This window comes from Hemicordylus capensis, chromosome 1, assembly GCF_027244095.1.
Source record: "Hemicordylus capensis ecotype Gifberg chromosome 1, rHemCap1.1.pri, whole genome shotgun sequence".
Lineage (NCBI taxonomy): Eukaryota > Metazoa > Chordata > Lepidosauria > Squamata > Cordylidae > Hemicordylus > Hemicordylus capensis.
Genome location: NC_069657.1, coordinates 141934271 through 141959094, shown reverse-complemented (window position 1 = coordinate 141959094; position 24824 = coordinate 141934271). Strand labels below are relative to the sequence as shown.

General features: G+C 46.7%; 2 protein-coding genes across 12 annotated transcripts in view; one reads left to right on the top strand and one right to left on the bottom strand.

The window, feature by feature from the left end:
- The window catches only part of COL18A1 (collagen type XVIII alpha 1 chain), a 253533-nt gene extending 243280 nt beyond the window's left edge, over nt 1-10253 (top strand). For all 7 annotated transcript variants that reach the window (XM_053269343.1, XM_053269353.1, XM_053269325.1 and 4 more), the window contains 4 exons: nt 772-1089; nt 3851-4048; nt 5478-5593; nt 7908-10253. In XM_053269343.1, coding sequence (XP_053125318.1) covers nt 772-1089; nt 3851-4048; nt 5478-5593; nt 7908-8121 — 846 coding nt within the window. In that variant the 3' untranslated portion in view covers nt 8122-10253. The remainder of the gene's footprint in view (nt 1-771; nt 1090-3850; nt 4049-5477; nt 5594-7907) is intronic.
- Nucleotides 10254-11417: 1164 nt separating this feature from the next.
- The window catches only part of SLC19A1 (solute carrier family 19 member 1), a 32858-nt gene continuing 19451 nt past the window's right edge, over nt 11418-24824 (bottom strand). For 4 of the 5 annotated variants that reach the window (XM_053269384.1, XM_053269418.1, XM_053269394.1 and 1 more), the window contains 4 exons: nt 15992-16748; nt 14600-14792; nt 13681-13822; nt 11418-12038 (listed from right to left, as the gene is read on the bottom strand). In XM_053269384.1, coding sequence (XP_053125359.1) covers nt 11847-12038; nt 13681-13822; nt 14600-14792; nt 15992-16748 — 1284 coding nt within the window. In that variant the 3' untranslated portion in view covers nt 11418-11846. Of the gene's footprint in view, nt 12039-13680; nt 13823-14599; nt 14793-15991; nt 16749-20157; nt 20242-24824 lie in introns of those variants that run through there. The other variant, XM_053269412.1, reaches the window with a different exon arrangement.

Sequence of the window (24824 nt, the reverse complement as noted above, 5' to 3'; positions counted from 1 at the left end):
ACGGGGCAGCAGGGAGGAACGCTGCCACCCCGAGGGGCTTGAAATTTGGAGAGCGCCAGTGGGGGAAACCCGGTGGGGGGGGGTGAGTAACCCTCCCCCGCCCTTAAAGTAGTACCCCCGCCTGTGCCGAAGCCTATTCGGGCACATCCCTATTAGGTTTCTCCTCACAACAACCCTGTGAAGTAAGTTAGGCTGAGAGAGAAGTGATTGGCCCAGAGTCATCCAGCTAGTATCATGGCTGGATGGGGATTTGAACTTGGGTCTCCCCGGTCCTAGCCGAGCACTCTAACCACTACACCACGCTGGCTCTTAATGGGATAATACTACTTCCTCACTTTACAGGAGTGTTGTGAGGGTTACAAGATTAATACATGTGAAGTACTTTGAACACAAATCAGCCTCCTCCTCCTCCTCCATCATCATCATCATCATCATCATCATCATCATCATCATCATCAGTGATCCACCCTGTTTTTTTAGGGATTGATCAGAGTAGAAATCTGAATATGTTATGTTATCCTGGGGCAGGATAACATATTTTAATTGTTTTCTCATGGGGACTTTGACTGACCAGTACTGGATTGTAGTTTAGTTCAGACTGGGCTGCATGCTCAATGCTGCAAGTTATGGAGCTGTTCTGTGCTCTGAACTGCAGAAAACATGAGGTGTGGTATTATTTGTCCTGCTCATTGGCACAGATTGCATATTATTAACAGGCTATGGAAGCACCCAGACGGTGGTTTGTGAATATTATTCTTTATTCCATTCCAGGATAATGAGGTGTATGATCGACCTCCCAATGTCCATTACTCACATGGAGACACGGCATCCTCTGGATCACAGCGTCCATTCCAGCAGCACTTACCGCTGCATCCGCACCGAGAATATAGTGCCTATTCCACTGCCAAGCCCTGGAGAGGGGATGAGAGCATCGCCAACCAACACCGCCTTCCTGAGCAACCTGCCATCCACCCACCTCATCAGGGAGCACAGCATCAGCAAGAACCCCTGAATGCCTTCTTTCTCAACAACCGCGAGCCCGAGATTGTGCCTTCTGCTGTTCACACACACCATGACTTCCAGCCTGCTGTGAGTTTCCTGCACGTGTCTGGTATAGTGTTTATCCGTGCAGCATCTAGGGTTTGCTGTCTTGCCAAGGCATTAGCTCCCTGGGGTGGCTGTCTCAGCTAGTCTCCTATTTATGGTTCTGCCATAATAGCAAATGGCTTCAGTAGACACTTCTATATGCAGGTATTGGGATTTAGAATCAATGGCTGACATTCCCCTCAGTGCAAGAACAGGAGAATCCCTGTGGGGACACAAAGAGGCTATGCCACCCTCGGGGACATATTTCTGCAAGTGAATAGTCCTTTAGGAGGCAGGAGAAAGCAGCAACTATAGCTCCCCACCTCCACTGTTCCTTGGGCTGTGGAAGAAGGAGCAAGTGAAACTAGTTGTCCGCCTCTTTGTGTCCCTGCAGGACTTCGTTCATTATGGTAGCACAAATCTCATCTCAGAAGAAAACCTTCCATGTGACAGACCTTGGGGTAGACAAAAAAAGCTGGCATCCTTTGCTTATGGTGATGGCCTAGCTCAGGGTGCATTGGGAACAGAAGTCATAAACCTGGCCAGGGAAGACCTAGGAACTGGGTAGGCATATCCCTGCATTTGTGGTTAGATCAAGAGAGGGAGACTTCATGGGCTAGCTAAGACTCCCTTTTTCTTTATGTCCTCTGTAATTCTCCCATGCTGCTATGAGCAGTGGTGAGAGAATGCAGGTGCCTGTGCATTTTAAAATATTGGTTTATTTTATTACATTTTTATCCTGCCCTTCTTCCAAGGAACTCAGGGTGGAGAACATGTTCCCCCATGTTATCCTTACCAAAACCCTGTAAGGTAGGTTAGGCTGAGAGAGATTGATTGAACCAAGGTCATCCCGTGAGTGTCACAGATGAGTGGAGACTTGAACCAGAGCTTCCTAAACTCTAGTCTAATCATGACACCGGATTGGAGCAGTGCCCCTCTTAACTTGATTTATGTGCAGTGCAACACTTAGTTAGTGTAGGCCTGGAAATAATCATAGTACGTAGGTATACATATGTGTTCTTGGGGGTGACCTGCTGAACTGTCTAAACTGGCAAGATGGCCCAAAGTGTTCTTCAGGCTTTCATTTGAGCTCTCCTGCAAGTGGAAAACACTAGGTTGGATCCTAACTCTCTATAGAAAGCTGGTCCAGTGTTTGAAGCTCCTTCTGGGAATGGAGGGAGAGTTCCACAGTGCTCAACAAGGTGTCCTGTATCCACTTCTGGAAGGAGCTTCTGAGGATCCAGCCACTGAGCCGAATAAAACCTTGAGTTGTCTTACAAAGATAAGGCTTTTGTTAGCAAAGCCATGCAACAGTCCAATCTTGCAACTGAAGGGATGGTTTTCTTTCTGTTCTGGAAGCAGGGCAGGTGGCGGCTGCTGCTGCTGATGGTGATATTTACACACAATCTACCAGATGTTATTTACTGGATTTGGTACTTTAATTATTGGGCCCTTTCCAAGGGTCTAGGATAACTAAAGAAAAATTAAAGGTATCGTCTTAGTATTTGTGCTGTCCTGAGTAGTGTGGCCTTCTGTAGTTGATGTGTTGTAATTTTATTGATGCCCAAAGTGTCAAGATGGTGTCCAAGTTCTTTTGGTACTGCACCAAGGGCACCAACAGCTATTGACACCACTATTGTTTCTTTTTCCAGAGCCTCTCAATTTCAATCTGAAGGTCCTTGTATTTAGTTATTTTCTCCAATTGTTTTTTGTCGACTTGTCTATCCCCTGGGATTGCAATATCTCTTCTTTCTTTCTTTCTTTCTTTCTTTCTTTCTTTCTTTCTTTCTTTCTTTCTTTCTTTCTCTCCCCTCCCCCCCCCTCTCTTTCTTTCTTTCTTTTCAGGGATTTTGATCCTGATGTTCCTGCTTCCATGTCATCAAAGACACAAAAGGAAATAGGGTGATCCCCAAAAATGTCACAAAGGAAAAGGAGGATGGGAATAACTGAGATTCATGCAATGAAATAACCTGGACATACTGGCAAACATACTGCACAACATGATGTGCACATTGCAAATTGAATGTTTGTGCAGTTGTGCAAGCATTAAAACAAAGTGCAAATGCACTTGTGCAACAGTACAGCCATTGGAAATAATGGCCAAGTGTTGCACAAGTGAGTTTGCGCAATTTTTGTGTTTGTGCACTTGCAAAACTGCACAAAAATTATTTCGTGATGCACATGTAATGTTGTGCAGTGTGTCCACCAGTGTATTTATCAAATACATTGAAATATGACATCCAAACATGTGCAAGTATCTTAATGCTTGCATATTTATATTAGTTTTGATTTCATATTTATTAATATGTGCTTATTTTACTGCATGTGCTTATTTTATTTTATTGCTTATTTTATTGTATGCACCCTGGATCTATGCCATGGCAGCTACTATGAGGTTGAGGGTGGTGCTAGATTATTTAGTTACTGTTTGGCTGCATTGTGAACGCAATTACTGAAGAGGCAGTCTTTTCCTGAAACACTCTTTTATAAAAGGACATACATAAATGACAGGATTGGCTCCCTCTGATGCTGGATAGCAGTGAATGCTTTCTACTGCTGGGAAGCAACCGCAGGAGCCAAGGTGTGAAGAGACTGGAGCCCCTTGCCCAACCTTGTGGCTGAATGGCTGCTTGACTTGTGCTGACCACATGGCCGCCTTCCCTCTTGGTTCTTCTGCCGCTTGCCTCGAGGCAGTGGACTGACAGCCCTGCGATGGTCCTGGTGCTGACTCTTCCTCAGGCCTGGTTCTCTTTCTGCTTCCCAGCTCCACCTTGTCGCCCTGAACGCTCCCCAGAGTGGCAGCATGCGTGGCATCCGAGGAGCTGACTTCCAGTGTTTCCAGCAAGCCAGGGAGGTTGGACTGACGGGCACCTTCCGGGCGTTCCTCTCCTCCCGCCTGCAAGACCTCTACAGCATCGTGCGCAGAGCAGACCGGAGCACCGTGCCTATCGTCAATCTCAGGGTAGGTCTGATGACAGGCTTGAGCAAGGCACACACGAAGCTCAGTGGCTGAAAGGGATGGGAGGGTGGGTTTCCTGGCCTTGAACCAGTGTCGAAGCAGACAAGATGGGTGCTGCAGGGGGCAGGGAGGGAGAGCTGGTGCTGGCTGAGCAGTGCAGTGGCAACCAAGAGAGGCCAGCTGGCACTGCTGAAGGCATGCTCCATGCGGCCTTGTGCCAGTGTGCAAACAGCAAGCGGTGGGGTGCCCTCGAAGCTGAGACCATGCAGCAAGGGTGAAGAGGGACCAGAAGGTGGGCTAGTGAGGTGGTGGGCGTACCTGCACGGGGGTGGGGGCGGGGAGAAAGAGAGAGAGAGACGGGGTGGCGGCGGCAGTGCAGATGAGGTGGGGCGGCAAGGGGGTGATGGCTGTTGTGGCGAGGGGCAGGAGCTGCCCTCCCCCAGCACACTCACCACCTGAGGCCTTCGCCTCATGACAGAGCCCCTCCTGCACCCTCGGACACACAAAATGTGGAGACAACGTAACCTTATTCAAGGCAGCGAATTATAAAGCAAGCTTGTTTCAAAAATTGGTTTGGAAAACTGAGCCAACTGTGCAGCTTACAGGATGGATCAAACCTAGTTCTTAGAAGCGCACCGTGAAGCACACCGGTCGACATAGTCCCAGCCAGATCTACTAGTTGCCATACTGAGCAATGACCACCCATCCCAGAGGGGCGGGCACTCGCTGCGTTTGAGCCCGCCAAGAGCCCAGCCACCCAGATTCTGAAGGCCGAGGCTGCTCCATGCCTCCCAAGCTGTGCACCATCGCTGACAAGCAAAGCATCAGCCATGACGCACAGCTTTGGAGGCATGGAGCAGCCTTGGCCTTCAGAAGCTGGGTGGCTGGGCTCTTGGCTAGCTCGGATGCAGTGAGCGCACACCCCACTTGGATGGGTGGTTTTGCTGTGCAGTCAGTCACCCAGGCAATACAGCTTAAAAAAAAAAAAAGTTGGAGGTTGTTTTTGAAAAAGATAGACAATTAGATCTAAAATATTGTAATGCCTTTGCAGATCTCCATAGTGAGTCTACACCTGGAATACTGTGGTACATACATTCTATTTTCATTCTGTTTTCAAATGAATTTGAAATGATTAGATACAGAAGGAGCTGTTCATGAGGCAGACATACTCTACAACACTGACTGGCAGTCGTTCTACAAGGTCCACAGGCAGGGGTCTTTCCTGGACCTGACACCTGAGATCCTTGTAATGAGAGCTAGCAAAGATTGTGCCTGGGACCTTCTGCGTGCCAGACATGCGCTTTGCTACTGGACTGTGGTCCTTATACTGAAGGACCGTGAAGAGATTTCCCTAGGCAGAGTAGAATTATCATTGACAGACAGAATATCTTCTTGGACTATGGAATACCTTATCTTTTCCCGTTCCTTTTAGGATGAAGTGCTGTTTAATAACTGGGAGTCCCTTTTCTCAGGCTCTGAAGCACAGTTTAGAACTGGGGTTCGCATCCTCTCCTTCGATGGAAGGGATGTCCTGAGAGATTCTGCGTGGTAGGTGAAAGAAAAGATTGTTTCTCTGAAGATCTTGGAATGTGCTTTGGTTGCATGTTTGCTGCCCCTCCAGCTGGGAGTGGCCTTTTCATGGCCCCAGAACTCCAAGGGCATCAAGAAAAGGCTTCTCTGTGCTTGGTCTTTGTAAACAGAAGAATGTTTTGATAGTTGGTAACTTGTGTCTTTTCAGCATCACGTGGTGTTTTGCTTGCTTGCAACAGCAAAATGTTCAACCAAAAGTGTGTTTGCTTGGCCTGGCATGTTCCACAGACCCCTAGCAATCCAGTAGGCCTTAGTAGCATTCTTTTCCTTCCCAAAAGACTGCACCCAAACTCGAGTGGGACAGATTTCTTGGTTCAGTCAATGACCAGGGTCCAGGATATGCCTCCCTGAACTGGTAGCAATTCATTTCTAGAGGATGCTGCTCCCCACTGCTCCTCCTTACATAGCATGAATGGGTAGTCACAACAGGTCCTGTGCAAAACCACAATGCACCAAGCAAGGGGCCCTAATTGTCTGGAAATAGGGAGAGCATGTTGCTTCTGGGGCTCTGGATGGTAACTAGCCACTTCAAGAGTTCTGGAATCAGAATGTTGACTACCTTTCCCTCCTCATCTTAGCATTTCAGCTATAATCTGCTATTAATTCATTATCCCCACGGCCCACCCTTGTGCTCTTGGGAGAAAAGTGGTCTCTTTAAGCTGTCCATAGCAATTAAAATTAAATACTGTGCTGTTGGGAGGTGCTGTACATCAGTGAGAATGAGGACCCTGCCCTCAGGCTTACAAGTGAAGAGATTACACAAAGGTGGAAGGGAAAGGTAGAATCATAGTATGTTGGAGTTGGAAAGGACCTTGAAGGTCTTTTTAGAGCAGCCCCCTGCTCAGAGCAGAAAACTGGTTCAGCTGTTGTCAAACAACTCTAGCAAAGGAGAGTTCACCACTACACAAGGCAGGCTGCTTCACTGTCAAACAACTGTCTAGTACAAGACCTCGATATACACAGGGGTTCCGTTCCTAGCTGCAACCGCGGATACGGAAACTGTGAATATCAGTCATTGGGGCTATGGGGTCGTGGGTGTTAGGTTCCCAGTCATCTGGAAAATGATCGAAAATCAGCCAGTTGGTGGGTGGAATGTAGGGAGAAGCTCCCTACCATGCTTTGCTGGTCCCCTGAGTTGTACTGTGCCCCCCAAATTGCTGGGTTTTTTTTTTTTCATTTAAATAAAGTAGCTATTTTGAGGCTCTGAAACACAAAATGGTGACCGGAAATGACCGGCCAGGCCACCCCTGACCAGCAGATATGTGAGGTTGGTGTGTTTCCCCCCTCCCCCCCCCCATATGCCAAGGTTGGGTGTCTTTTATCCAACCGTGGATACACAAATCTGCAGATATCGAGTTCAGCCTATGGTTATGCTTTTTTGGTGTACTGTACCCTGGTAGGAAGGGAGTGGGAAGCGTCAGCTGGTCATGCCTCCAGGTGCCGATGGATCTGGTGATCACAGTCCCTGGGTCTGCGCTTGCCTCTGCAGACAAGTGCTGAATGTGGAGAGTGTAGGGGGTGTGACTCTAGAGCTCATTGGTGCATGGCTAGCTGGTGTGCTCCCATTCCAGCTCGACCCAGGCACACTGGACCTTGAAGCATAATGACTGAAATTGGCTAATGATTATTTTTGTGGGCACTGCCATATAAAACCACGACTTGATTGTATCCCTTAAAATAATGTGGATTTTCCAGTTTGGGTTTTTCCAAACTTCCAAAAGTACCTCAAGCAGAGCTGCACGACTTGGTTCCTCTAGCAGTAGTTAAATCATCTCCAGCCACAGTGGCCAATAGTCAGGGATGATGGGAGATGTAGTCCAACAATAGCTGAAGGGCCAAATGTTGCACAGCCCCGGCCAATAGACACACCCTTGGAAAAGAAGCATTGCTCTGCTTCCATGCTGTTCTTATATGGGCATTCGTGGCGAACAGTTTCCTATTCTGAGCCCAAACAGAAGATTTCAAATTCTTGCGTCAAGAATGAAGAATAGTGCAGGCCCCTGTAGAAGGAAAGCAAGTCTAGGAGGTGGTTCATGAGTGGGGGGAGCATCTGGAGACTTGCAGACAGACAGACATCTATTTTCCCACCTCCAGGGTTTCTGTCATTCTAAGGCCAGGTTACGTTACATTTTAAAGATGGTTTAAGTGTATGTCTAAAAATGTGTGAATGCAGCAATTGGGTATGTGTAAGCTTGTTTGCTGTAGGTATATCTCTGATTGGTTGCCAAGAGCAGTGTGTGTGGAATGGTCCTAACCCTCCCTTGTTTTTCAGGCCTCAGAAGTCTGTATGGCATGGCTCTGACGCCAAGGGACGGCGGCTAACAGAGAGTTACTGTGAGACATGGCGGACGGATGACACTGTGGTGACAGGGCAGGCTTCCTCGCTGGCGTTGGGCAAGCTGCTTGAGCAGAAGAACAGTAGCTGCAAAAATGCCTTTATTGTCCTATGCATTGAAAACAGCTTCATGACTTCTTCCAAAAAATAAAACTGCACACACCGAAAGCACTGACTGCAAGTGGAGGATGGGAGCCCCGATGTCCCCCTTAAGCAAAGGGGAATAAGCATCAGTCCCCCAACTCTACCCCCAATCAGAACGTGTCCAGCCAGTTCCATAATATATCAGTCACACAGAGAAGTGAGCGAAAAAGCCAAAGAGCGTCTTCCTATGATTTCTAGCACAGACCTGGTGCTGAATGATTTTACTCCTAGCGTGGCTGTTGTGAGTAACACATGTCTGCCAGACGGGCTGGGGCAAAAACGGTTTGTGTGCAAGGCAATCTCCAGGCAAGTGTGGTACATGAAATAGTATCTCTTTCTCTAATCCTGCTCATGTTTAACTCTTGAATGCTGTATTTTTGTTGTTAACCTTGTTTGCCCCTCTCCCTGCCCCCAGCCCTTCCAAACTATTCGGATATCCCTTACAGAAAAGAAAACCAGGCCAAGTGCATGACATAACTTCTATTTATTGGGGTTGAGTCGACTTACACAAGATGCTTTTCATAAAATAGAGGTAATGGTGCCGCTGCAACACATCACTGTAGGGCATACAGCTGCCTCTGTGTTCCAGGGCCCCATAGCCAGGCACTTTTGGCACTGCCTGTCAATTTTGAAAACAATATCAGTGATTGCAAACTAGACCCTGCTTGGATGTATGGGCACGTTTATGTAAACACTGAGCTGGCTTCGCTTTGTGCCCAGGACAGCATTAAGGACAAAAGTCCATGTCGCTTTGCATGATTGTCTTTTCTGCCAGTTCTGCCTGAATTCCCAGCTGGCTTAAACAGGATCTTGGAGTTGAAAGGTACCTTGGAGGTCATTTAGTCCAGCCCCCTGCTCAGTGAAGGAAACTGCTACAGAAACTGTTTCCGTATGCATTATTCTTCTTACGTGCAAAAGTAACCCTGCTCTCCCTGTGTCCAGATTCCTGTTACTGAATCGGCAATATCCTTTGCCTAGCCACTGTGCCACCCTTCACTTTTTGCCCCTCATCTTGTCTAGTTTAGAAAGAGAACCAGAGGTGTTATGCTTAACAGACTTACAAGTGAGACGCCCAGTTTTGCCAAAGCATTTTTCTCTGAGGCCAGAAGGGAAGTAGAATGAGGCAAGGTTATCATGAAGAGAATGTGTTCATTTCTTTACACACATATACACCCCCCAAAACCAATTTTTGTCGCTCTGCTTCCTTTCCTTGGCAGCTGGATGCCACACTTTACTTCTGCCAGGCATTTCCACAGAAAATGGGCAGGTGCAAGAGCTGGCACTCTAGCAAATGGCAGGCTCTGCCAGAACTCATGTTGCTTTTCAGAGCCCCCGAAGCCCACCTGTATCCCCCTTTAGCCACTGCTGAAAGCAGGGAAGATTTGACATTTCCATTCTCCTCCTCCTCCTGATGAAATAGAACTAACTGTAGTTCTTTCTTTGTCAGACCTAGAATCTCAAGCATTTTTACAGGAAAGCAGAAAGGACCCAGCGCTGTGCATTCTAAACACCCCTCCACTGGCAGGAGCCACTAGACTTAAGCCATTCCTAAGAGCTGTACAGCCAGCCTCTCTTCAAAGACGTGAAAGGAAAGGTGGCTGGCATAGTGTTAATATTTGATACATGCAACTAACCACTGCCTGGTGTTGTGTATCGCTGCACTGCTTAGTATCTGGAGCTACAGGGATTCTGGCATCGGTATTTTATGATCCAGCAGCATTTAAGCCATGTGTGCCAAACATACAGTGGAAGAGAACCTGGAGACCACCTCTCCTTGTAGGCTTCACTCGGAACTGCTTCTCGCTACATCACAACCCTGAGAATATTCCCACTTCAGTGTCAGAAGCCTGAGCCAGGCTGATAGGTGTTGTATACCAACTTGTTTTAAACACTAATTTGAGTTGGTTTTGAAGACCCAAGGTGCTAAGATTTCTACCTAGCTTTTTTATTTTGTCATTAAAGTTATTACTGGGGTGGGGAGGGGGAAGAGCCTGTGCAAGTCACACAATCAGTTTCTTACTGTCTACTGTATTTTGTGAAATTTAATGCAATTTTTAAAAGCCTGTGGATCTCTATATCTGTCAATTGTTCTATAAACTTTTCTAAAGGCACTGAATAAAGGAAAGTATTCTCTTTTAATCCATGGTGTTTAATTGTTGTTCATGTGTATGAAATCAGAGGGCTCTTTGCAGGGCTTAATTTAAACCCTGGCTTATGCAAGGTGAAGATATGACTAGTCGGTGCAGAGTTCCCTTTGTTCACTGCTAGATAACTACAGCCAACTAGTGCGTAACAGGCATGTGTGCTCCCATATCCAAAGCTGCCCGACACATACTTAAACATTTACCACTGGCTGTCAGACCTATTCAGACTCCCTCTGTGTTGAAGGTGAGACCGCTCAAGTGCTAGACTTCTGCCTCTTAAAAATTCCCTGCCCGAGCAATTCAGGTCATGCTGTTGAGACCCTAGTCATCCCAGGACAGTGTAAGGAGCTTGAAGTTATCCCTTGTAAAGCGGGGGGGGGGGGGGGGAAGAGGAGCAGAAAAGTCAAAGTCAATACAAAATGCAAGCCTATGTTTCCAGCCATTGATACCCTAATACAGACAGCTGGTTCTCATGATCTGAACTTGGGTAGAAGCCTCCTACTCAAGTTCAGGAGCTGTGCACACATGTGTGCGTGTGCAAACAAAGAAATCAGGAAGCATGATAATGTAAGCCCCAGCTGGGTAGCGCCAGCACACCCTACCCAGATACCCTCCCCAGCTTCGGAACACTCAAGTGCCTTGCCTCCTACCTTGATTTTTTTTAACTCACACGCAATCAGAAAGTGAGAGTGCCACAGCTCCCGAACTTGAGTAGGTGGCTTCTCCTATCCAGGTTTATTTTCTTATTTTATAGCCCGCTCTTCCTCCAAGGAGCCCAGAGCGGTGTACTACATACTTAGGTTTCTCCTCACAACAAACCTGTGAAGTAGGTTAGGCTGAGAGAGAAGTGACTGGCCCAGAGTCACCCAGCAAGTCTCATGGCTGAATGGGGATTTGAACTCGGGTCTCCCCGGTCCTAGCCCAGCACTCTAACCACTACACCACGCTGGCTCCTTTTTTTTTGCCTCATGAGAACAAGATATGAAAAGCACTTTAGTCCTGCTGCCTTCATTCTTCCTCATGGACTTGCGGGTCACACCTCCCACTTGATAGCTTTCCTCTCAGCAATGTGCTTTTTAGCCTAATCATGCTTGAGAAGGGATTCTGTTTTCTTAGAATGGGGGGGGGGGGGAAATCAACACAAGGTATAACTCTGGAAGTCCCTGCAGCTTATAATTTACTGGTAACAAATTACTAGTATACTTTTAAAAAATAGAAAATGTCTACAAAGAAGTGCCTCCCTGTTAACTCATTTACAAGCTGTAGGGGTTGGGGAATTCAGTGCTTAAACCCACATTCTTAAAAGTCATTACATGGCCGGCTGTAATACTGGTGAATTTTGCTTCCATAATCTTAGCTTGGCCCAGGAGGTGGTGCACATGAGAGAGTGCAGAAATCAGTCCGTCAGTTCTGTGCAGCATGTGGACAAGCCCCATGTCAAAGCCATGCAAGGCCTTTTCTACTTTAGCTTCTGTGTTGATGGTCCAATATTCTGGAATAAAACTGCATTGACCTGCTGGTCACATTGCCACAACAAGGAGTATGTATGCAGGCAGGCTTCCCTCCTCTTGCCACTTGCTGTAGTAGTTCAGGCTTCAGAAGCAGCCACTTCTGGGTTTCGGCTGTTGACTGGAATGCCCTCAACTGGGCTGAGGAGTTCCTTGGCGGGGGGTGCTTCCTCTTGAGGTTTCCTGCATGCGTTGTGCCTCACAGCCACATACACAGATGCTGCAAGATATACGGTGGCCAGGAGTGTGAAGTAGCCAAAGTAAATGTAGAACTGGGAGAGAGAGAGAGTGTGTGTGTTGAAATGAACATACATATAGGAGCTCATACCACTCACACCCCATGATTCAATGGCACCTCACGGAAACACAGAATATTGCTGTAACAAACTTTCTTAACAGCCCTGGTAGAGCAGAAGAAAGGTCCAGCTAGTCCAGCATCCAGCTTCCCATAGCAGCCAACCAGATGCCTCCCAGGAAGTAGGGATGGGCAAACAGGTTCAATGTTGGACCTGTGTGGTTTGACCGTTTGGGGTCGAACCAAACCACCCGCTGTTCGGTCCGGCCCTGGACCAAACACCCCTGAATGTTTGGGGAGTTTGCGGACCACTTTCATTAAAAAAAATTTTTTAACCTGATCTCCCCCCGAGGGAGTTCTGGGGGGGGGGCCCTCCGCAGAGGTCTCCCCCCCCAGCCTTCCTCATGTCCCCCTTGGCCGCTCTTTGGCTGGTTTTCAACCTTTACTCGGCGGCGTGGCAGCCATTTTGTAGGCTGTGCACCTGTGCACTTGGCCTCCAAAATGGCCACCAGGTGAAGGCCAAAAACCAGCTGAACCGCCTGAGGGGGGCATGAGGAAGGCCAGCAGGGGGAGGGGGAACCTCTGTGGACACGGACACACCCCGGCCGCCTCCAGGAACTCTCGAAGGGGAATCAGGTAAAATTTTGTTTATTTTGTAAGGAAAACAGTCCACAAACTCCCTTGGACCGGGCCGAACTGGCCCGGTCTGGTTCGAGTCCAGTCCAGACTCGAACTGAAGCAGGCCAGCCAGTTCCGTGCACATCCCTACCAGGAAGCACACAAGCAGGGCCCTCCCCCATTGTTGCTTCCCCAGTAGCTGATGACATGGTATTCTGCCTCTGCACAGAGTTCTCATCTAGAGGAGACACTAAAGCAAGACCCCTCCCTACCATCACCAGCAAGAATACCACCCAAGCATCTCATTGGAAGGGGAGATCCTGCCCCACCTTCTTTTCCAGGAAGTGCACTCAAGACATCGCACTGCTCTTGCCCATGGATTAAGAACCTCTAAACTATCTCAACCCAATGTTTATCTAAAGTAGTGTGTGTGTGTGGGGGGGTGCATCTTTCAAGATAGCTCTGCCTCCTGCTGTGACTGGGAAGGCACCACAGTTCTTCAGATCAGCCCTGCCTCATAGATGGAAAGCAAGTTGTCAGCGGGGCCCCATAAGAACTTGCTGTTTAATGACAGAGAGGTATGTGTTGGGGTCATTTTCCTATTTTTGCTCCCACATCCCACCCCCAATTCCTAGGTAGGGAAGGTACAAACAAACAAACAAATTAATTTTCACAGGGTTGGAGGATTGCCTGCTGTGGGCCTTTGCCCACATGGCTGAGGGAAGTGGCATAGGCTCCTTCGCTCCCTCCACAAGCCCACTATCAAATGGAAGTCATCAGGCACGTACATACAAGACAAGGAGGCCATTCACACAACCAAAACCTAGGTAGGACAGCACAGTCCTACCTAGCCTTTCCTCCCTTGATTCCACACAATCACTTCTCCCTCCTCTTATCTAGTAGTTTGCTCCCACACAACCAAACCTGATTAGAACAGTTGTCCTACCCAGTTTTTGGTTTGTGTGAATGACTCTCAAGAACTCTGTATCTTGCACCCTTACCTGAGGATGAATTGAGAGACCCAAGCCTCTTTTGTCTGTTATGATAATGGTGATGGTGCTCTTGAGAACTGTGGCAAGGAAGGTGTTGATTCCAAACACCAGGGCACAGAGCTCTTTCGACAGGGAAGCTGCAATCTGGAAACTTGGGTCAGAGAGAAAGACAAGTCAGTTCTGCTGGCAAAGGTACCCAGGACAAAGAAGGTGGAGCAGGGTCTTGGCTAAGATGCTACAGTATCACAGACAAGAAGGGCAGTCACAAGTGTTGGCAAGTTTCTGTTTAAAATGGCTCAAAGGTGCTACAGATAAATGGCTACAGCTATTAAGTATGTTGGTCCTAGAAAGCAGTGTGGCAATATTATACCAAGAAAAAACAGCTTTGGAGATACAGCTTCCTTCCTTGCCACCCCAATGACATATTTTGGGTTATGTTCATATATTTGTTGGACTGGAAGGATAGCAAAAGTCATCTCATCCAGTCTTCTGCATTCAGGCAGGATCTTCCTCTGCCCACTCTCTAACAAATTAGCACATATACCAGCACTCAACAAATATAGATACAGTCAGATATTCTTGAAGAATGGTTTCAGTGTTGGTATAATAAGCCTTCATCTAGCAAAGCAGAGATGACAAGAAATTCAGCTGCTCTATTTATTGTTGTACATACATCCTTGTAGACCAGAGGTGGGAACCTTGGCCCTCCAGCTGTTTTTGAACCTGGGGATGATGGGAGGTGTAGTTCAACAACAGCTGGAGGGCCAAGGTTCCCCACCCCTGTTATAAACAGACCTTCCTTCCTTGCAATGAAATACCTGGATTGGCAATTTATTCCCAGATGCTGATGGGACTTCTATATGTTAATCACTGGGTTTCCTATATGCATGAAACCAAGTCTAGTTATGAAGTTGTTCTCACCACTCACATAGCTATAGGCACAAGAAACTGGTAGGAGCCCCTGAAGAGGACATAAGCCACATAGCATATCCAGATGTTGGTGGTTGTGTTCATCAGCAAAAGGAGGCCTGCCTGGAATGCCGTCACCATACCAATCACCAACTCTGACCAGAGTGTCCAGCGGATTTTCACATAGCCAGCAGCAAAGGAGGTGATTGCACCTGAGAAAACACATCGTATTACCCAGCGATCACAGGACATAACATAAGAGGGCAAGGCCTCATTCCTGGGGAGAAACACTTCAACAAGGTTTAAAATGAAAGAAGTCAATACGTTCACCCAAATAATACCATGGGGGACACAGCAATTTACAGATCAGGACAGGGCAGGTACTGGACTCTGTGGCAGCCAGAGACAATGAAGGGCAATTCATTTGGCATCAAGTAGAAAAGGCAGGCACCACTTTTGTCTTGGTATGGTTTTTGATGATGAGATTGTTCTGGCTCCAATTCATTGTACACCGCATTTATGACTTTCCCATGACTGCAGCAACCTTTTACAGCACAGATAACAGTGAAACTGGGGAATGCCACACACAGTTCAGTGTCATAGCATGGGTTTTAGCACTGCATATCTCGGAGCCTTCTCATGGGTGATGGAGGTGGGCGTCACAGTAAAGATCCAAGAGGATCTCAAGACTGCAACTGAAACAGCAGGGCACAAACCAGGATAAGAGGCATCTCAAGCAAGGGCAGCTGCTCTTCACAGCCACACCCCTTCCTCAGAGAAGCGATGTGAAAGTGCCTAAATCAGTCAGTGTACCTGGCCAGGCCCTAGGATGCCTTTTCTCACTTGCGACCTCTCCCTGCCTTGCTACATTTTAACAGAGGATGCCAGGGACTGAGCTCATGTGCTCCTTGTGTGGAGGAGCATGTGGTTTACTACCATGCTAGTGCACACACATCTCCCCCTGGTGCCTAAGCTACACTGGCCATTTGAATCCCTGGATGCAAGAGGAGCCCTGCTGGATCAGACCAAAGGTCAATCTAGTTCAGGGGTTCTCAGCCTTGAATCCCCAGATGATGTTGGACTACAACTCCCACCATCCCCAGCTACAAATGGCCTTTGGCCATTGTGCCCAGGGACTATGGAAGTTCCAACAACATCTGGAGACCCGAGACTGGGAACCCCTGGACTCGTCCAACATCCTGTATTCTATAGTGGTCAACCAGATGTTTCTGGGCATTCTGTTGCTCCCTAGCCAATGGCAGTTACGGAGTATCCAGAGGGTGGGAGGCTCTCTGTGAGGTGTGCCGTGGCAACCAGATGTTCTCAAACAGTTCTGGTATTGTACATGCATCGTAATAAATGTCTGAATGTATTGGAAAACCAGTATAACCAGGGAAGAAGATCTATATACCGAGGAGGGTAGAAGCCGCTTCCACGCCTCCATTGTAGACTTTCCTATTGTCTCTAGTAGGGTAGATGTCATTCCATAAGATCTGCACATAATATAGCATCAGGTAGTAGCCTGCAGAATTGAATATCCACCAGAGGGACCAAAGTCTCAGCTGAGGGAGCCGTACAATGGTCACCAGCTCCTTCAACATCCGGAAAAAGACCATGTTCTGCCAGCTAGAGGCCTTGTGCCACACTGTCTTGCCAGCCCCAGGGTTCATTTGGTCCAGCTCTGAGGGCGAGGTACCATTGCACACAGGTTCACTCCTGTTGAAGAAGAGGCTGCGTTTGGGGCGTTCCAGGAAGAGGGTCAGCATCAAGCCGAAGCACATGAAGCCCAGCGAGATATAATTCAGGGTCATGAAGGTGGTGCCCCCAACCGTGACACAGAGCTGCCCGAGCACAGAGCTGGTGAAGATCCCCAACAGCACGGAGGTGCGAGAATAGCTGGCCATGCGCTGGTACCGTGAGGAGGGGACCAGAGAGAAGATATAGGAGGAGTAGGCCACCCGGGCAGCCATAGTGATGCCGTAACAGAACTCCATGAACTGCATGGCAAGGATGTCGGTGCCAAAGATCAGCAGCAGCCAGACAGAGATGTGGCTCAGGCTCTGCAGCACCAGCACTGGCTTGTACCTCAGGTAGTCAGTCAGCAGGAAGATGGGCACCAGCACGGCCATGTAGGAATAGGAGAGCACCGGTGTGATTTCATTGGTGACCTGAAAGATAAGAATCAAGCCTTATAAAACCACCAAGCCACTACATCTCTCCTTCTGCAAGAATCAGTGTGATACCAAGCCATGCTGGGCCATATTGTTAGAGAGGTCTGTGGAATGCTCGTGTCCTCCATGTTAGGAACACAGAATCCCTTTTCATTGACTGTATTATGGTATTATACTGGATGCACTGCAGAAAGGCACAAGAATAGGAGCATGCCAACTAGCCACTCCCCTGGCAATACACCACAGACCACTGCTGCACCCCTTGTTCTTCCCAGGTGGGGAGAACCTAGAGAGAGGAGGGGGCATGGCTGTGGAACACAAAGGCGCCAAGGTGTGGCACACTCCTTAAAGGAAGCCAGTTCTGTAACAGCTGCATTGAGCTCTCCTCTCACCACTTCTGTAGTCCGATCTACTTCCTCCTCTTCCTCGTCACCACCCCACTTATGAGAAGTCCCTACCCCACATTTGCCTATTGGAACCACAGACTTAAAGGCTTTTATACATGATGTAATTCTGTATCAAGAAGGGCCATAGCTGAAAGCAGAAACAAACTTCATTGTTTCTGGGACTTGGAACACACACACAAGAGGTTTCTTCAGGAGCTAGTGGACTACACGGCATGTCCCGCCACCCTACAAGGCTCCCCGTGCAGTGGCCAGGAGTGCACCTTCTGCTGTATCTGGAGAGCCTCTGCCCCATCAGCCTCCCAATGACAAGTAGGAGAAAGGGGGCTGCTAACAAGCTCCTCACTCTTGCAGATCTCTGGCTCCCGGGGCAATGTGTTTAGGACTATGCTGCAAATTGGCTGATCCAGCCCTGCAAAGGCATCCTTCCAGCCCATTCTTTCTTCAGTAGCTTAGTATGCTTAAACAGCAGAGGCTGCATTCTACCAGCAGAGAAAAATGTTAATTTTCACCCTAAGTTAATACATCCACCCAGGATCTTTCCAGAGGAGCACATTCAGTACTTTGTTCACTCTCACTGCTGGCTCTTCACAGAAAATCTATATTTAATGCTATGGTTGAGCAATGGCCTGCATTCCTTCTTCTTGGAAATACAGCCTGACCTTTTCCTGGATCAGGACACTGTGAATTAGGCTAGTTGGCCAAACCAGGTGCAGTTTACCAGACTGCACCCAGGAAGCTTGTGGTTCACAGGGAAGTCCATGTCTGCATGCACAGCACCCAACATTGGCCCTCCTGTCTTCCTCTTTCTTGTTGTTGACCACAGACAAGAGGGAATCCTGCTAGGTCAGCTGGCTTGATTGCCGCAGGGAGGGTTCAAAACAATGCTAGTTTGTTCTAGAGGCCCTCACTGTGACAAGCTTCGAGCTGTGCCAGAGGACAGGGGATTGGGCAAGTATCTGCTGTGCGGAGGAAGAGCTCTCTTGATGCTCAGGAGGGTCCATACACTATGTTTTCCAGTATTATGTTGCAGATCATGGAGATCACAGGTCATATAGACATTGAACAGAAAGGGACATGCCTCACTATGTGCTTGTTTTTAGGGAGTCGCTAGTGGCACCTAGACGTGCTGAAGACCCTCGGTCCCTAAAATAGCCACATACTGGTCACATACTGGCTCCATTACAGAGACTAGATTTTAACAAAAAGGCAGGATCTTTCTCGTTGCTGCTGGATGCCAAACACCTCCCCGCTCCCCCACTGACACACATCCCTTGCCAAAGAGGTCGGCTAAGCTTATGAACTCACTGTTCTTTAGCCATGGAAATAAGTCAGCAGGGATTCCGATTCCTGGCCAGACAGAACTTCCCTAGCACACAAACAAAAAGCTTTCCCAAGGGGAAAGGCATATTAAACAGGTCATGCGAGATGCCAGCTTCACTTGCACTGACAGAAATCTCAGCTGGGCTTCTATAAAGATTTGGCCTAGCAATCTTTCAAGTTTAAACAAAAATTGCCAGCCAAACCACAAAAGTGGAGGTGGCCTTAAGGCAGCCACCATCTCCCACATAAACTTGCCTGGCTATTAAGATCTTCCCCAGAGGCCCTTTCTGGAGTCCCAGCTGCCTTCAGAAGTGATGTGGGTGGTGACCACATGTTAAGGATTTTCTGGTGGAACGTTCTCTCCCAAGCAGGGTTTGTGTGGGCAGGCAGAGTTTTTAACAGAGTTTTGAAACCGTTTTATTTGCACAGGCTTTATAGCTTTGCAGCTTTGATTCTTTTTTAAATGATATCAGTTTGATTTTGAATTGCTATTTGCTCAGGGAGATCCCACCTGAAGAATAAGGTATTTATGGGAACATAAGCATTTTTTAAAATAAGCCACTCTGAATGCTTTTAACAGAAAAGCAGCTTTCATTTAATACATTAAAAAAAATCTGAGATAAAGTTTAAAAACCCCTAATTAATTCTTGTTTGGCATATTTATTCCTTTGAACAGAAACGTTTCTATAGTTCTATTAGATAATTTATACTGCACCATTGATATACCAGCATTTCACAGCTAAAGCATGAAAAAGAGGTCCCTGCCCACAAGAAGCTTGCAACCTGAAGTACAATAATGGGGACAGAACGGGCAGAAACAAGGGATAGAACGTGGCCAATTGCACTTAGACCAGGGGCGTAGCAAGGTTGGAGTGGGCCCAGAGACAAGATTTTAAAATGGGCCCCCCCCCAAGTCCAGGGCCTCCGCACACCCCAGGCCCCCAAGGATTTAAGTCTGATATTCCAAAATAAGTATGCTGCCTGCAAATACATTTCACTGAATACACACACACACACCACAATATATAGTGATATACATTGAGTACTATACATGTGTATTACTTTTAATGCCTAGAACACACTAGAAAGATGAATTATTAAAATGGGCCCCTCGCTGCAGATTAGCAAAGGAGACTTTCAACCATGCAGGGTGAACCTATGTTAGTTTTCCCAGAATTCTGAACAAATTCAGTCAAGTTTGATTGCAGGAGGTTTTTCACAGGAGGCTTTTAAAGCCCTTTAAGACACATCTCCTCTGGAATGGAGGTGCTGCATTCACATGTTGGCCAGATTTACCCTGAAGTCCCTGCAAGTTATTGGGGAGCAGTTCACACACAAGAAAAATAAAATAAAATAAAAGCACAAGACAGTTCTCACTCAGACCTTCTGGGTTGCAAAACAACTTGAACATAAGTGCATTTATAAATGAATGAATAAATAAATAAAATTAATAAAATACTGTTCCAGAAGTTTTTGCAATTTTCTGCCATGAAACAAGCCACTTATAGGACTTTTTAGATAGTTTTTTTTAAGTCAGCAAATTTTCCAAGCTGTTTCAAAATAAATATTCAGAGACTTCTCGGTCCCTCCCCCCCCCCCCATATCCAAGCCCTATGGCAAGCAGATCCCTATATATGGGGGGCGGGAAAGGTAACCACAAAAAGGAGTTCACACTCTACCTGGCAAATGCCGGTCTGGGTTGAGCAGGGCAGCAAGGGGTCTTCTGCTGCAGAGAACACTCTGGCTGCCTCCTCCTTCCTGGCTTGCTTGGGCCCTACTCGAGTTCAGGCTTCACTGCGGCCTACACGGAGACCTCCGTGGAAGCCCCGCCCACCCGCCGATCAGCTGAGAGGCGGGAGAAAAGGAGCTCTTGGCAGCTTGCCTGCTGCTTCGATTGCGGGCCAGCAGAACAAGCAGGAGATACGGCGAAGAGGGCAAGTGGCTGAGAGGCTATGGGGCTGGGCAGGGGGCAATGGGGAGTCACATGAGGTGCCCCTAGGGTGCCCCTCCAGGCAGTGGGGCCCCCAGACAACTGTCTCCCCTTGCCCTATCATTGTTACGCGCCTGACTTAGACAAATTTCACAGATGTCAGCCCCTCTTGCTTAGTTCAGTCATAATTCAGAGGACAGAAGCCTGTCATCCACAGTTATATGAACCAGTGTAAGATCTTGCCTTAATCTGAAAGATCAGACTAAATGGCCTTACTGAACATGAAACCTATTATTTTGGTTACATTTCTGTCCATTCTTCCTCCTGTCCTATAAAACAGGCCTGAAATCTTGCTATGCAGCTCTTTTTAAAGCCCAACTTTCTGCATTGTTGCCTTGCAGAATGCCCTCCTTAGAGAGGTATGCTTGGAGCCTGGCTTGTATTCATTTTGGTGCTGGCTAAAAGCTTTTTGGTTTGCTCAAACACTGGCTGACATCTTGACTAACCATGCACAGTTCTTGGAGATTGTTGGCAGGGAAGGCAGACAATCTGCTGCTGCCCCAGGGAGCGTGGAGGCTGGGACTCGCCTCAACCCCCAGAAATCCCACAATGCACCACGAGAGTGTGTGGTACATTGGGGGTATCCCCCCCCCCCCGTGATGGGCAGGCATCTGCCGATTCTTCAGTGTTGGCTACTACATGATCACAGAGCACTTGCTCCCTTAAGCTCGTTTACCAGGTGGGCTCCCTAGGTGGGTTTGCTGCCGGAAGCTGCGTGCCTCCCAGCTGTTCTTACAGGCAGCCAAGCCTGCCTGGGCTTGGCTTCCTTCGCCTGGTCTTGGCTGCTCGTGAGAACAGCCTCACTGTGTTTAACTGATGGCTGCTGAATGCTGCTGAACCTGCTTTTACTGTGATTTGTTCTGTTACAATTGCTTGTTTATTATTGTTTATTTTGACATTGTTAGTGGCTCCAGGAAGCTTTGCTTAAAGGGTGGGATACACATTCAGTAAGGACAAATAAACCAGCTTCTCTCTAATCTCACCGGGTTGCCAGCTCTAGATCCTAAGAGGGCTTCTGTACTTTTTACAAGCTATGCCAGAAGTGCTTTTCTCATCTCAGTTATTCCACACCTGGTTCAACTCTCTGCTCTATACAGGAACTTTTCAGGGTCTGAATATGGCCATTCTTGTTCATGGGTAAGAAGGAGAAGAAAGCACACCAAACAGAATGCAGAGCAGAATCTGCAGAATAAAAGGGCTCCACAAAAAAAGAGAGTGAATGAATGAATGACATGGGAAATGGACAGATAACAAAATGGGGTACAACCCGCATCAGCCTTATGGGTTACTGTTTGGGAGAGTTTAAAAAGGAGCAGTGGTTCCTCCCCCTTCTCCCATCAATACCAATCGATGTAAGGGATGCAGATTTAGCCAACTTGAGTAATTTGCAAATGGATAGCCAGGTCTAATTTGGTTTTCTGGTCACTGGATCCGGGATATTTCAGTAAAGGAATTAATTAAGAAAAAACTGAGTTTTTGGGAAGAGCAGAAGCATAAGAGTATCTCTCTTCTAGGATTCTGTGAGGATGGTCCTAGCACCTGTCAATTTCCCCGGCTCTGAGAGGGGACTGATGTCCATGGGCACCCGACTGGAACAGGTTTTCCTGCTTTCAGAATACCCATCTTCCCTCCACCCCGCCACTCCACTCACATAGAGAAACTGATCACACAGAAGTCAACATGCCTAGAAGTCTGAGCTTTGACCCTTCCAAAGGGCAGTGCTGGAAGGCTGCATTCACGCAAAGCTAAGCATTCGTGTACACATTGTCTCCTGTCTGCGTCTGCCACGAGGCCTATGGGGACAGCTGAGTTGTCACTGGCCCGCAGACAGATTCAAAGATTTTAAGGAAATAGAAATTATTAAAGAGAGACAGAATACACATAATTTAGGTCAGAGTTAGCAAGGCAGTTGCGAAATACCAAATGATATTCTTTAGGGCTACTTAAATTCTCCAAATGGAAATAAAAACGAATCCTTCCCTTGACCCCCATGTAAAGCCAGCATCAGAGAAATACATAGGGCATGTGTTTAAAAATTGTCAGCTTTTAAATAGAAGTATTTTTGACTAATCAGTCAACTGAATGTATTTCTCCTTCATACATTCAGTTGACTGATTATAAAGTATAACTTTATGTTATACATAAAGTTATACATATACATATGTTATGTTATAACATAAAGTCTAACTTTATGTTAATTGAAAACACACATCCCTATAGGACTAGAATTTATTTAGGATTAATCACAAAATGGCATTTCAAACTTACATGAAATAAGGTTTATAATTCTGTTTGCTTCAGAAAATGATTATGAAATTGGATTCCACTGACCTTCTAGTGTGTTGAGGCACAATGTGACAAAAGAGATAATCCAGAAGAAATCTTTCCAATTGATTTCAATGGGAAAGATTTAAGCATGGGCTTTTCAGTCTCATTCAATTTAATGGAATGGAAAAGTTGTTAACTTTAAGGATCATGCCCTTAATTAGTAATAGGAGCCGACTTCTAGGGAAGGCCAAGATAATGCATACAATTTTGAAAAGAAAAGACAAACACACACTCACATTCAAAAAAGGAAAAGGAAAAAGGAAACATGTCAAAGTTGGGGAGGGAAAGCAACACTAAGTCATCATATTAAAACTAGTATTCCATTGGATTCATACTTCTAATTTTCACTTCTTTCCCCTGCGAGCCACATACCAAACTATAAGTGCACAATTTCCCTGAAAATTTCTCCTGCTCAAACTGAACCACTGTAATTTGTGCATTAAAAAGGCCTTACTGCATAAAGCCAGCGCATGGCCCAAGGGCATAGGATATTAGCCACTTTGCTGAAGTAAAACAGGTTCAGGACTGGGAACCTCATGTATACTGCCTTCAGTTCAATGATGGAAAACAGGTGGGAAATAATAAAATAAATATAATAAACCCCAGCCACTGCCTGAGCAAGATGACAAACTCTGTATCTGAGCAGGAATATTCACTTGCTGTCGTGAAAGCTCTCTCTGAAATTCTGCCAAGGATAAGAAACCAACCAATGAGCCACCCAACCATTGTTTGGCCCTATTCATGAGTCCTGAACAGAGTCCAGGCACTTATGCAGAGGAAGTGATAAACAAAACTCTGCTTTTGTTATCTGAGAGAGAGAGAGAGAGAGAGAAAAGCCTGAGTTTTTACAACAAATCACCAAACTTAGTCATTTACTTCCAGATAAGATTAAATACATGTGTATACTTTGAAGCTTAATGGATAGATAAAAGTTAACCACCTGTCGAGGGTAGAAAGAATAAGGTGGTTCAGACATATGGTAAGCATGATTTAGCATTACAGGTGGCCCTTGTTATTCACAGGAGTTTTGTTCTCACCTACAGGCCAGAATAAGGAAACTGTGAATAATGAAACTTTGAGTTGGTCAATGTGAATTGTGGGGTTAGGTTCCCAATTTAAAAGGGAGGGGGAGGCAAAAAAGCAAGGGGACAGAAATAAGAGAAGAAAAGGATAGTACCTTATTGTCTAGGTCTCCAGCAATGCCCCCCCCCAACTCTGAAAACAGTATATTATTTTTAAAAGCAATTAAAAAAAAGAGAGAGCCACAAAAGAGCCTCACCGCCCAGAGGCTTTGGATAGGGCAGTACAGAAGTGCGATCAATAAATAATAAAATGGCTCTCTGCTGGGAAATGGCAGCCGAGAATGACATCGAAAGTCATTTCTGTCCACTCAAAACCACGGATAGGCAAATTTTGCCTATTTCTCTACCAATGGATAATGAAACTAGGTCCCTAAGACCCAATAGCAGATAAGCAAACCATGGACCCTGGGTCTGCAGATAATGAGAGCCACCTGTATATGAAGGAACAGAAAGTAGCCTCAGGCTCATTATGCTCCTTCCTTGCCTTGTGTGTGGCAATTTCCTGCCTCTTATCCTGGTTTAAGGCAAATCACAGTTTGCCATTTTGCCTGAACCAGCAAGCTGGAGACTGCAGAGCAAGCGTGAACCATACTGTGCTGGTTCAGACAAAATGCCTTTAAAGAAAAGTGGTTCATTCAATTTCATTTCAAGCTAGAGAATTATGAGGAGTCCTAAAGACGAGGTGTTGGGATTCTGCAACTGCTTTGCTAAGCCAACTCTGGCCTGCTGATGTACACTGCTAAACAATTCACTTGCTTAGAAGTCCATTTTAAGTTTTTATTCCAAGCTGCTAAGGCAACAGATAGCATGCATGCTCAGATTTGGTTTCGTTTATGTCACCTCAAGAAGAAAGACGATAACACTGGAAAAACAATAACCAAACTGCAGAGTATGCTTAATAGTCTTCATTATTAACCATCTGAGCCCTGTCCCGGGCCATTCCTGC